The following is a 13,201-nucleotide window of genomic DNA, read 5'->3' as shown; positions in this document are numbered from 1 at the left end:
AGATGACGCTGTCAGGCTGAGCAATCCAGGCCAGGCCCATGCTCAGGACATGCACTGCTGTCCTACTGGTCCCCAGCACTTTCCCCACGACTTTCACAGGGGTCCCAAGGGCAAAGTGCATCACTGCTGCCCATGCCTTCAGAGCAAAAATCAACCTCCTGACGGCAGGTGCGTATCTCTTACAATGAATCTCCCCCCTCGTTCCCTCTGCTTTTCAACACTGTCAGTGGTAGTGATGCTCTTTGAAGGTGCGCTTCGTACAAGCACCCTGAGCCCAGGACACGATGACAACAACTCAGCCTCCTAAAAGAAACACCTTCTTACATCATTTCTGAATGTCTGAGCCACTTGAAAACTGTGACCGTTGAGAAAAAAATAAGAAGTATGCTGGAGTTCCTGCAGTGGTGCAGTGGGTTAGGAATCTAACTGTAGTAGCTCAGGTTCCTGTGGAGCTGTGGGTTCCATCCCCGGCTCAGCACAGTGGGTCAAAGGATCCAGCATTGCTACAGCTGCGGCACAGGTAGCAGCTGCAGCTGGGATTCAATCCCCGGCCCAAGAACTTCCATATGCCATGCAGGTGGCCATAAAAAAAAAGAAAGTAGTACACAGGTCATGTGTATTCTGAAAATAATCCATATGTAGGTGCAAACCAGGGGATATAAGGTCATTTAAGCCATAAACACTCTGACCTCTGATTCTGTAGAAGTCATGATAAAGGTCGCTGCTGGAATTCCTAAGTTACATACCGCAGCCTGTGCTGCAAAGTTTCTGTTAAAATATATGCTAGTACAAAGAAATTAAATGACAGCTTTATAAGATGAAAAGTTGTCTTTTTTGGTGCCCCATGAGATTCCTGGGTGCTTGACAGGAAAGGGAAGCAAAGAGAAGAACAAGAAGCAGAGGAGGAGACGAAGGCATGTGCTCCAGAGTCTAACCTGCAACACCCAGCGAGACAGCCCACCCTGCTGGCCCCTTGATGAAGCAGCCCTGGCACAAGTAGAGGGCGGAGCTCAGGAACCCCCCCAGGGCCCTTTCTTGCCTCCCTGCCTTTGCTCATCTGTCCCCGGCTCTGTCATGTCTAGCTGCCCGTCCTCCTCTCTCTGCACCTGGTTTTCAACTCAGTTAAAACATTTCATCATCTGTACAGACGGCCTGAATCCCTCCCTTGGATGAAACTCCAGCCAAATGGAACCACTGTCTTCAGCAGCCCCCGGGGAGCTTGCCTGAACCTCCTGCGTGGAGCTCGTGTGATGTTATATTTCTTGTTAAAGCATCTGTCCCTCCCATATCCTACTGGCCCCCTGAAAGCAGAGAACTTGACTGGTTCACATTCATCCAGCACATAGTAGGTGCTCAAGAGATGTGTGGTGGAAGATGAACGGGTGGATGAAGAGGAGATAAAGCACAGTGTCCCAAAGCTGGGGGGTTCTGAGATGCGGCAGATACCTTGGCTCTCTGCCTCTGCACAGGGGCAGGGATGGGAGGGTGACTAGAGGCCACAGCCGGCCCTTGTGGGTCTCCCAGGTCAAGTGACGGCAGACAGAGGCCTACAGGATCCTTACCCAGGGACGCCAGCAGCTCATAATTCATCCGCATCACGTCTCTGTACAGCTCCTTCTGCCGCTTGTCGAGCGTGCCCCACTCATCCCGGGTGAAATACACCGCCACGTCCTCAAACACCACGGGAACCTCCTCGAATGGCCCCTCTTCAGAAGGATCCTGCAACAAAGAGCAGCATCCCTCAGTGCTCCTCCCGCGTCGAACACCCAGCGTGACACCTCTGGGGCCCTGCTCCAGGCCTGCTTCTCCTGGGAAGCCTGCCAAGGGGCCCGGGAACACCCTGGGGAATTCACCTATCCACCAAAAGTACAAGAAGCAAACGTGTGTGGCCATGTGTGTGTTAGCAGGTAAAAATCAAATGACCTGAATGGGATCCTAGAAGGAAGGAAAAATCCTGCCTCTTCTTTCCTGGAAGGAAAGGAAAACGCACTGCGGAACAGGGGTCTTGCGGCGCATCCTGACCGCACCCGGTCCTTTACAGCCCCAGGGGGTGCCTTCTACTCACCCCCGACTGCCGCTCGGCACCCCAGCTACAGTTCCCCACCAAGATGGGCAAAGAAGCAGGAGAAAAGGACAAAAAATGCTCCTATTCAGTGACTAGGTTAACACAGGCTTCACTGCTAAAGGAATTCAGATTATGAAAGGTGAGACCTGTTATTAGCTTCCAACATGAAAAACTAGAAGGAACATGAACACGAAGGGAAATGGGCTTTGTCACTTTTCTGGATTCCGTACAATTGCCAGCTTTACTAACTTGACCTACGACATTGGGGGTAGGAACGTGTGAGCTCCTCTCCTCAGAATATGAGAGGGTGGTTCAGAACGATCTGTAGCAAAACCCCACTTACATGGAAGAGGTGAGAACTGCGGATGGCTCTGGTTACTCGAAGATTCCAATTAGTACAGTGTCCTTACAGGGCACTTTTCCAGAGAATTAGAAAATTACAAAATAAACCGGAAATGAGAACTAGTCTTTTAGGGGCCCCAGAGCTGTAGGGGGCAGAAGGAAAGCCCTGGGCTGGAGGTCAAGGGCTCTGGGGGGGGTCACCGCCACAGGAGCCTTGTTCTCCAGCTGTATCACCCCTGCCGGGTCCTGTTGCCCAACAGGATGAGTTTAACTAGGCTTTTGCCCCACCAGCCCCGGAACAGCATTAAAAATATTACGCAAGAGAGTTCCCTGGTGGCTCAGTGCAGTAGGGATCTGGCATTGATACTGCTGTGGCTCAGGCTGTTGCCGTGGCAGGGTTCAATCCCTGGCCCAGGAACTTCTATAGGCCTCGGGTGCAGCCAAAAAAAAAAAAAAAAAGAACAAGTAGGAAGACATTTTGCAATGTTTAAATGTCCTACATGATTCCAAAGTTAAAGTAGGAAAAAATTTTAAATTGATAAATTTAAGAGCTCTGTAGTTGTTTTGTGGTTGTGGATTACTTCTTGAGTTCTGTGGTCATTTTGGATTCTGGATAAAGATCACTGCCCTGAAAGGTGTTCCCTTTATGTCAGAAGTTAGAATATTTGGCCCCAATAATTATGTTTTTTTTACCTGCCCAAAGGAGATGATGATAATAGGGCCATGGTCGTAAATAAAGGAGATAATACATGTAAAGCATTTAAAACAATGCCCAGCACATTATAGGCATGTCAGCTTACGGTGACACTATGATGTTAGCAGCGGGTATGGCCAGTGTAACTTTCCCATCATCATCACACAATATATCCTGTTTTCAGTACAGAATCCTTCCCTTGAAATACAGCAATCATTATAAACACACTGAGAGAAAGAGAAATACCATATGATATCACTTAGATGTGGAAAATCTGGCATAAATGGACCTATATGCAAAACAGCAGCAGACTCACTGACACAGGAACAGACCTGTGGTTGCCCAGGGGGAGGGGGAGGGAGTGGGATGGAAGGAGGGGAAGTGTGGGATTAGTAGATGCAAACTATTACATTTAGAATGGAGAAGCAACGAGGTTCTGCTGTGCAGCACAGGGAACTATATCCAGCCTCCCAGGATAAAACATGACAGAAGATACTACAGAAGAAAGGGAATGTATGTGTGTGTATATATGTATGTATGACTAGGTCACTTTGCTGTACAGCAGAAATTGGCACAACATAGTAAATCAAATATACTTTAATTAAAAAGATAAATTAAAAAAGAGAAAAACAAATAAATAAACATATTACCTGGTCACAGGGTTCAGCAGAGTCATTACATAAAATGTCAATGACTGAGGAGCTGCGGGTGTCATGAGCAATTTCTTTTTGCCTGAAATTGGAAATGCAGTCTAGGTACAAGGCAGGAATTGCTCCATTCCCTCCAGGGTCCTTGAGTGCAGTTCTGGAGCTGGGCAGGAGCTGGCTCAGGTCATCACGGGCCCCGAGCAGCCCTGGGGGGTAAAATGTGGGATAATCTGCCGTGAAGAGGTGCCCTGGGTCGGCCAGTTCATCTCCAGACACATCCCGGGTGCTCGGGAAACGGGCTGCCCAGACGGGGTCCCGGGCTGCTAGGGCCTTGACACAGAACACATGGGCCTTGCTCTTGGCATGGTATTTGAGAGTCTCCACCTTGAATGGGCCTGTATAACCTTCTATCAGTCTTGACCGTCTGTCCCTGACAGCTGGGTATTCTCGGCAGGCAGAGCAAAAGAGAGCCGTCTGCTCCTTGTTCATGACCAACCATGGGAACTGCACAAACCACGACTTCTGGATGGACCGGGGTTTCAAGGGTTTTCTGCTTTTTCCTGTACAGTCTACCTCGATGCTGCCACTCTCGGAGCTAAAGTGGGAAAGACAAGCCTTCTTCTCGGGTGGCAGGTACGGTCCAGTTTCTCGGGCTGGCTTTTGCAAGTCCGTCTCCTCCACGAAGCCCATCTTGTTTTTTCCTTTAGAGAAAAGAGTCAGATGGAATGTGCTCTGAAACCTAAGGTGGGCTGCTACTCACAGACGCGCTCAGATACACGGACAATGACAGCTGGAACCATACCCGCCCCTTGTTTTCTCCTCAAGGTCCCCCAGCCCCAGGCCCATCTTGCCTAACCTAGGAGAAGCCAAATGGCCTTTAAGCAAACTGCTGTGTGTGTGTGTATTTTTTTTTTTTTAATTTAAAAGACAGATACCTCTGGCCAAAAGGAGATCTTTGTGATTTGATTTTGCCCCCTAAGACGGGGACACGGTCTTCAGGAGAGCAGACTTATTTATGGATAAGAAAACTGAACCAAGGGAATGTGGGGTTCAAAAAAGTATTTAAACACCCCCTGCAACCCCACACTCAGCAGGCATCCCCGTCTACAGTGCTTCTGCCAGACGGGCATCTGCACTTTGCTTGTGTACCTTAAGGGCAAGAGAGAGACCTACCTCCTGGGCAAACAATTTTGGTCCCCAGAGAGTCTTCCTTAAGCTGCAACCCATCTCTGAGTAACTCCCACCCAGGCGCACTACTTCAGCCTCAGAGAAACCCAGGTCTAATCCCTCTCTCACCCCACAACCCTTCAAAGAGGTGAAAACCCCCATGACCTCACTGAGATTTTTCTCTCTTTTTTTGACCATGCCTGTGGCATGTGGAAATTTCCAGACCATGGATCAAACCTGTACCATAGCAGTGACTTGAGCTGCTGCAGTGACCAGGCCAGATCCTTAACCTGCTGCACCACAAGTGAACTTCAAGAGTTTTCTTCTTGAAGCTAAACCTGAAGTTTCCTCATTTGCTCCTTAGTTGAAACACAGCCTGGGCAACCTGAACTCCTCTGGAGCCATTTCTTAAGTATCAGCAAGCTCAGGCGACCAGTGGCCAAGGACCCAACCCTATCCGCTCCAGGCCAAGAGACCAGTATACAAAACTGTAGCCAACTCCAGAAGCACAAAGCTGCTAGTAAAGAGACAACAGGCTCAAAATCAAAAGCCAAGCACAAGAAAAACAAACCATAACAAATTAGCACCTGTGAAGTCCGGGCTCCCTGTGGTCCATAGATCACAAGGGAGAGCAAACTTCCAATTCAATGCATGTAGGAACTTGTTCTACCACCATTTTCTCCTGGAGGAGGGGCTGTTTTAACATGGTCACCCTGCACAACGACGAGATGCCACCGGCCTCCAATCCCTGAACGGGACAGGCTTATCAGAGGAGGAACGCAAACATCAACTCGCAGGACTTGGCAGACGTCTGATCGTGACTGTCTACTGTGCAACGACACGCCAGGCACTGTTCTTGGCACTGGGAGGATGGCAGTAAGACTAAGCCACGCCTTCATGGAACTTGGGTATATAATTACATACATCTACTCTCGGGTAGCAAGAAAGGGAGGAATACACCAAACAAATTGAGTCTGAAGAATGATGTAGGGGAAGGTGTGTGCATCGTAGACAAGGTGACAGCTCGGGGAAGAAACGCATTCGAGTGTAATTGGTGGAGAACAGGGAGAGGCAGAGGATGAGGCCTGAGTCCTGGGGCCCAGCTTCCTGCTCCCTCCCTCTAGCTAAGCACCCTTCTCCCCCTCATCTGGGGTGGGTCCACACTCACCAGGGTGGCAGTTCAGGAGATTCCTCTGGTCCTGGACATTGGCCAGCCAGGGCTCTGGTCCTTGCTCAAATTTATAGAACAGCTCAGAGCTGGCAAGAGTTGGTTCTGAGTCAGGAACAGAGAGAAGTACCATGAGATCCTGGATTCAGGTCATACAGGCTAAAAAGGCATGAGAACTATTGGTTCAGAGCAGAGGCCCAAACTCAGATGCTGAGCAGGAGCAGATTATCTGAGGAAACTAGGTGGGTGTGGGGTGGGGGTGGGGAAGGGGAGGCTGTGGATTTGAACCCATGTGTAGGGCAGTTGCTCAAATCCAGGAGGGGAATGGCTGCACCTGCAGCATATGGAAGTTCCCAGGGGTTGAACTGGAGCTGCAGCTGCCAGCCTACACCACAGCCACAGCAAGGCCAGATCCAAGCAGCATCTGACACCTAGACCTAGCCTCAGCTCAGGCAATGCTGGATACTTAACCCACTGAGTGAGGCCAGGGATTGAACCTGCATCCTCATGGGTAATAGTCGGGTTCTTAACCCACTAAGCCACAACGGGAACTCCCTGACTCTCTTTTATACTTCCTTTCCTACATTTTTTGCTGCGTATTCTTTAGTAAACTGTTTTATATGTCATAGACTTCTTATTTTTGGAGGAATCTTCATGAATTTTGAGGGACCTTAATAAATTCATCCATTCTGAACATTAAAAAAAAAAAATTCCAGGAGGGGCTACCAGCCCAATGCAGGGTCAGCATGGCCAGACCATCCCAGTTTTCAAGAGAAGCCAGAAATTATATTTCTATGTGAAAAACTCTCAATGGTTAAATATTGACAACTTATTTAAATATTTTAAAGAAGCCAAACGAAAACGATGAGCTGAGACTGTTGCTCCCATAACCCCGACACAGGGCCAAGACGAGAAGAAGCAAAGAAAGGCATGGCGGACAGTCATCAAACTGAAATCAGCAAAGAGTCCACGTGCGTGCACACACAGTGAAACACACTCACCTCTGTCCGTGGCACAGGAAGTCTACCCATAGAGGCAGAGAGAGGATACTCAGAAAACTAAAAGGATGAAAAATACCTACACGGGCCCCAAGTTGTACGTTGTTTTATCTCATTAAACCTCTACAACAATCCTGTGAAGAAAAAAACCAAGGCTTAAAAAGGCTGATGGGCTTGGCCAAATGCACACCAGTACCGCGTGGCAGAGCTGGGCCTAAGGCCAGATTTCCACACTGCAGATCTGAGGCTCATTCTAGCATCCCCCAGGCCCTCTGGTGTCCTGTGGGCACCTGAAACAAAATCCACTTCACAGCTCCACAGTCTGCAGGCGGGGCTCCCCGGGCATCCCGTGATACCCTGCAGCAGCCAGGTCTAGCCTTGACCTGCTCAATCACCCCACTGCTCTTGGACAACTTAAGTGGAAAAGAGAAAGGGTGATGTGTGAATCCGTGTGCAGTTCGGTCAGATACGGGGCTGAGTACACGGTGCAAAGATGCCTGGGAGGAGTTCCCATTGTGGCGCAGCGGAAATGGGTCCAACTGGCAACCATGAGGTTGAAGGTTCAATCCCTGGCCTCGCTCAGTGGGTTAAGGATCCGGTGTTGCTGTGAGCTGTGGTGTAGGTCAAAGACGAGGCTCGGGTCCTGTGTTGCTGTGGCTGTGGTGTAGGCTGGCAGCCACAGTTCTGATTCGACTCCTAGCCTGGGAACCTCCCTATGCCATGGGTGTGGCCCTAAAAAGCAAAAAAAAAAGATGCCTGGGAGAGATGGTCAGATTCCAGACATTCCTCAAGGATGTCACAGGCAGATGCAGCTGCGGATCTAGAGTCAGGCAGTGGGAGAGTGAAAGGGGCCCGTACCCAGTGGTGCCACCAGCTTGTCAGAACCACAGATCTCCTTCTGCTGCTGACTCAGCAGCATCCACTCCTCCTGAAGCAAATACACTGTGATGTCATCAAACGTCACAGGAGCCTGGAAGGAAAAATGACACCAGCTAAGCACCAACTTCTCCCTTAGCCTTCCACACCTGTGTTCATGTCCACCTGAGGGCACCCCACTCTGGGGACAGATCGGGTTGGGGGAGGGGCACGGTCAAGCTGCACACAAGACCTACACCTCATCGCTCTCACCACCTAGGTGCGAGCCTCAGTGGGAACGAGACCCGTTCTTCTAGAAAGGGCCACACACTGAAACAAAAGGGTCTGAACGAAGGCTGACTCAGGAATCTCACAGTCCTTTCCCTGTGCCCCCTGCATCTGCCTTCCAGCAGGACCCACTACTTCTCAGTCAGTCCGTCAACAGCAACCAAGATCACTTCTTTTGCAAAATCTTGAACATGGTAAATCTTCACTTAGGAATATGTATCTTATTTCTGGAAAAAGCCACTCAGAACTGTGTCTGTGAATATGGTCTACGATCGAGATAGGCAAAGCTTTATACTTTTTAAAACTTTTTATATTTTTTTGTTTTAAAAATGTATTTTGCCGTGCCCACAGCATATGGAAGTTCCCAGGCCAGGGATCAAACCCGCACCACAGCAGTGACCTGAGCCACAGAAGTGAAAAGGCTGGATCCTTATCCCGCTGAGGCACAGGGAGCTCTGAGATAGGCAAAGCTTTACAGCTAAGAACCATATTCCATAGGGCTTGTAAGAGAGCTCTGTTCCCGTAAAAAGGAGTAAGAAAATTCAGAAAATGTTTTGGGGAGTCCTGGATTAAGATGGCAGACTGAACAAGTACTCTGAATTTTGCATCCTCCTGTGAATTTAAAAGACTTCCTCCCCCTCTCCCTGAAAAAAATCTCTAAACAAACCCACTAGGATGGAGAACACAATAAGGGAACAGAGCAATACAATTTTGTCAACTGAAAAACAGGTGAAAAAGTAATAACTAAGCAGATCCAAGAAAATCGAATCCTCACCCGGCGGTGGGCAAACTGAGAAACAACCCAATTTACACCAATAAATCCTCAAAAGACTCAGGTTCCAGCAGCCCTGGGAACCTCTGGCCTGGGAGTGAAGGCGCTAAGGCTGAAATACTAAGAACTGGGGAAAGCTGTCCGCCAGCAAATGCTTGCCCAGATCCTCAACACCAGCTCCAAGCTGACAAGCCCCGCTCTTCCATGTGCTCACACCGAGCAGAGAGGATTCTGGTTTTCCACTGTTAAGGGTCAGCAAACAACTGACTATCAGCTATCTGAGGAAAGGCTCTAACAGGTCTGATAGAGACCAAAACAGATGGGGGGGAGGCGGGCAAGAGGGAGGAGGAATTGAGGAAATGGATGTGAGGCATGGAGGGAAAAAAAACAAAACTATCATCAGCAGCCTCGGAGAGGTAAGATATTGCAGCCAGGAAACAAGTGGTTATAAAAGAAATAATCAGAAAACAGTCAGAAGACATTGCTGTTTATCTCTTTAAATTCTGTACTACCATTTATCATCTACTCAAAGAAATAAAAAATAAATAAAATTGTCACCAATAAATAAACCTCTCAATAGCGAAGAAGAACATTTTGGGAAACAGCATCATTGAGGTAAGTAGAAGTCCTTCCAAAGTGACAGTTCTGAAGGGGACACATTCATTTCCACTTATAACAAGTTCTAGTACATTTGTTTAAAATTGCCTGTAACTTTATACTCATATTTCAAGCACATGACATATCTATTTTACTTCAACATAGACGTTTCTGGGGAAAAAACAATACAGATAATTCTTATCAGTCACTATCGGTTTGTAATTTGAGTATTTTTCTTATGAGTCAATACATGTTCACTGCAGAAAATTTACACAATAAGCAGAAACAAACATTTTAAGATCACCCACAATATGCTTGCTGAAAAGAATCACTATTGACATTTTGTATGTAACTTTCCAATCTTTTGTCTATGAATATGAATGAATGAACCGTTTTTTGAAACAAAAATGTAATTGTACTGCCAAATGTATGTTTTAAATAACTATTTGCTTCCAGAGTGTCTTCCAAAGCAAAATGTGATTATAATTGCAAAAGGCTGCCGGAAGATCAAAAGCAGGCAGTCAGACAGCAAAGGGGTACACACAGGACAGGCTAAGGAAAGCCAGTGACCGGAGGGGGGAAAAAACCCTTGCTATTATACTGAAGGCAAATCCCAGGAGGCCTACCATACTCCAGGACTAGTGGGCAAGCTGTTCCCGTCGGGGCAGGTTAAAGGGTTTGTGACGAAGGGCAAGCAGAGCTCCCTATTCATCCCCACCCGCCTTGGCTTCCTGGGGGAACAGGTGCACGTAGTGTAAAGCCAGTGGCCCCATCACTTTAGTTAAAGATCGCCACAAGGATGAAGAGTATGGCCAGGACTGAATGTTTAGATAATATCGAAATGCTTTCCCAGTAAGAGCGATGGGCACCTAACCCTGGTACCTCTCTTTTAATCAGTATTATGGTAACAGCCTTCTGTTGACTGCAATGTAAAGAAAACACAAAACTGCTGGAGTAAGAGGAATTATTTACCCACATGCTGAGCAAAGAATATCTCTCTATTCTATCAGAGAACAGAACATCTCTGTTCTATTTGGTTTTTTGTTTGTTTTTTTGGGGTTTTTTTGTTTGTTTGTTTGTTTGGTTGGTTTTTGGTTTTTTTTGTCTTTTTGCCATTTCTTGGGCTGCTCCCGCAGCATATGGAGGTTCCCAGGCTAGGGGTTGAATCGGAGCTGTAGCCACTGGCCTACGCCACAGCCACAGCAACGCCAGATCCGAGCCGCGTCTGCAACCTGCACCACAGCTCACGGCAACGCCAGATCCTTAACCCACTGAGCAAGGCCAGGGATCGAACCCACAACCTCATGGTTCCTAGTCAGACTCGTTAACCACTGCGCCACGACGGGAACTCCTCTGTTCTATTTGACTGATTCCCATGGTCCATAAGGTAGAGCTCTGACTGCTCAGCCGAGCACCAAGTCCCCTAGATTGAACCTAACCTGCCTTCCTAACCCTAGCTCTAGATATTCTCCACCTGGAATCTGGACTCCAGCCAGATTAGTGCAACCAATCAATCAAAGGTGTCTTGTACCTTTTCTTCCTCTACACACCTCATCTTTAGATCCCCTGACTCTGCTCCCTTTCTCCCACCCACTTAGCACCTACTCACTCATTAAGTTTCCCAGTCACACTTCAGCTCTTTTGCCAGGGATTCCCTGCTCACCTATCCACTCTTCTCCTTCCCTGAGCAAGGAATGCTTTAGATCCCTCACGGTGCCTAGTCCTCTGTTGTTTTCACCGTCACACTCCTCTCCCCACCACCACATTATACAGGAAATATTTCAGACACTTGACTGTTTCACTCAACATATATTTTGTTTGTTTCTATGGGCTTGGGTATCCTAAAATATAAAGGGCACTATCTCTATTTGTCAAGGAGATTAAAACCTATCAGGAGGTGACAGGCAACTATGAAGTAAGTGCAATAAAATTGGGTCTGGAGGAAAATGAGAAGGGAATGATCAGTTCAATCAGTTCTACGGGAAGAGGGGGTAGAAAGCAGAGATGCTGAGGCAATAAAAACATACATAATAAATGCTCCTATATGGCAGCGCCAACAATATCTGCCAGGGGGCTCGTGAGGTGTCAAGACTGCAGTGTTATTCAGAGCACCTCAGCCTTACAGCAAAAGGGCTCATGCAGAGATGCTATTTTGAGTCATTTATTTTGAAAAACACTTTCTGAGAACCTATTAAGTGCCAGATACTGCTCCATTATTCTACCTGGGGATGCAGCCCGGGAGTGAAATCAGCAAACATGTAAACAAATAAATAAATGTGAGAATTTTATATAGTGGTAAGGACTGTAAGAAAATAAAACAGAATAATGGGATTGAGCGATGGGGAAAAGTCTTTGACCTCCATCCATTACTCTGCCAATGACAGGCAAGATACCTCACACTCAATCCAACAGGTTAACAGATACCACAAAATAGCATCAAAGGAAGATCCTAATAATAGATCAGGCTACTACCTCAAGTGGACTCCTAGTGTCCCAGCTTTGAGTCAGAAAAAGTGATATTCAGAATGGAACTTTAAAATAGCACAGCTATTCCCCTCAGGGTTTAGCTATGTCACTCTTTTGCAATACATCTTACACTGCTAGTTTGTTTTGCAATCACTTTATTTCATCTGTAGATAACATTCTCATTCCCTCCATTAGAAAACTGATGCACCCGCAATTAAGATTAGAATCACAAGTGAAATTTCCAGTCTCCAGGGTTTGCAATTAGTGGTTGCACTTAAAAAGGACATCAAATTTCTCCTCTACCTCCCAAAATATTTGTATTTCTCTCTTCTCCCATTAAAGGCTAAGAAAGCCTCCAAATGAACAGAATAGCTTGAGATCAACCTCCAATCACAAATTCCTTTTTTGGGGGGCGGGGGGAGCTGCCCCGTAGCACATGGAGTTCCTAAGCCAGGAATCAGATCTGAGCTGCAGTTTCTACCTACGGCAGCTACAGCAACAAAGGATCCTTTAACCCACTGTGGTGGGCTGGGCATCCAACCTGCATCCTGGTTCTGCAGAGACACCACCACATCCCATGCCACAGTGGAAACTACATTAATTCCTTCTCCCCCCCCCCACTCACAGCGTGAGGTGGCTTGATGTGGGACCTCAGTTCTCAGACGGGGGATCGAACCCTGGCCACAGCAATGCAAGAGCTGAAGTCCTAACCACTAGACCACCAGGGAATTCCCACTAATTCCAATTTTTGATGCCAACTGCTTAGAACCCTTCTTCCCCACTACATCTTTTTTTTTAAAAGCTTTTTTTTTTGTCTTTTTTTGCTATTTCTTGGGCCGCTCCCTCGGCATATGGAGGTTCCCAGGCTAGGGGTCCAATCGGAGCTATAGCCACCGGCCTACGCGAGAGCCACAGCAACGCGGGATCCGAGCCGCGTCTGCAACCTACACCACAGCTCAGGGCAACGCCGGATCGTTAACCCACTGAGCAAGGGCAGGGACCGAACCCGCAACCTCATGGTTCCTAGTCGGATTCGTTAACCACTGCGCCACGACGGGAACTCCTTCCCCACTACATCTTGCTCTCACTCTGTCCAAAATCAGGTAGTCTAAAGTAATCTGAGGACATCTGAGGGTAAGGAC

At 47.7% G+C, this 13,201-nt stretch overlaps 1 protein-coding gene across 9 annotated transcripts in view; it reads right to left on the bottom strand.

Moving 5' to 3' along the window:
* ZNF862 (zinc finger protein 862) overlaps positions 1-13,201 on the bottom strand; it is a 37,331-nt gene that overhangs the window by 22,619 nt on the left and 1,511 nt on the right. For 5 of the 9 annotated variants that reach the window (XM_047762938.1, XM_047762937.1, XM_047762941.1 and 2 more), the window contains exons 2-5: positions 7,940-8,051; positions 6,084-6,188; positions 3,752-4,449; positions 1,563-1,719 (exon numbers count right to left, since the gene is read on the bottom strand). In XM_047762938.1, the coding sequence (XP_047618894.1) occupies positions 1,563-1,719; positions 3,752-4,449; positions 6,084-6,188; positions 7,940-8,051 (1,072 nt within the window). Of the gene's footprint in view, positions 1-1,562; positions 1,720-3,751; positions 4,450-6,083; positions 6,189-7,084; positions 7,216-7,939; positions 8,052-13,201 lie in introns of all 9 variants that reach the window. The other 4 variants (XM_047762942.1, XM_047762945.1, XM_047762943.1 and 1 more) reach the window with 4 other exon arrangements.

Source organism: Phacochoerus africanus, chromosome 16 (genome assembly GCF_016906955.1).
Source record: "Phacochoerus africanus isolate WHEZ1 chromosome 16, ROS_Pafr_v1, whole genome shotgun sequence".
In the NCBI taxonomy this organism is placed as follows: Eukaryota; Metazoa; Chordata; class Mammalia; order Artiodactyla; family Suidae; genus Phacochoerus; species Phacochoerus africanus.
This window is presented reverse-complemented; position numbering and strand designations above follow the sequence as displayed.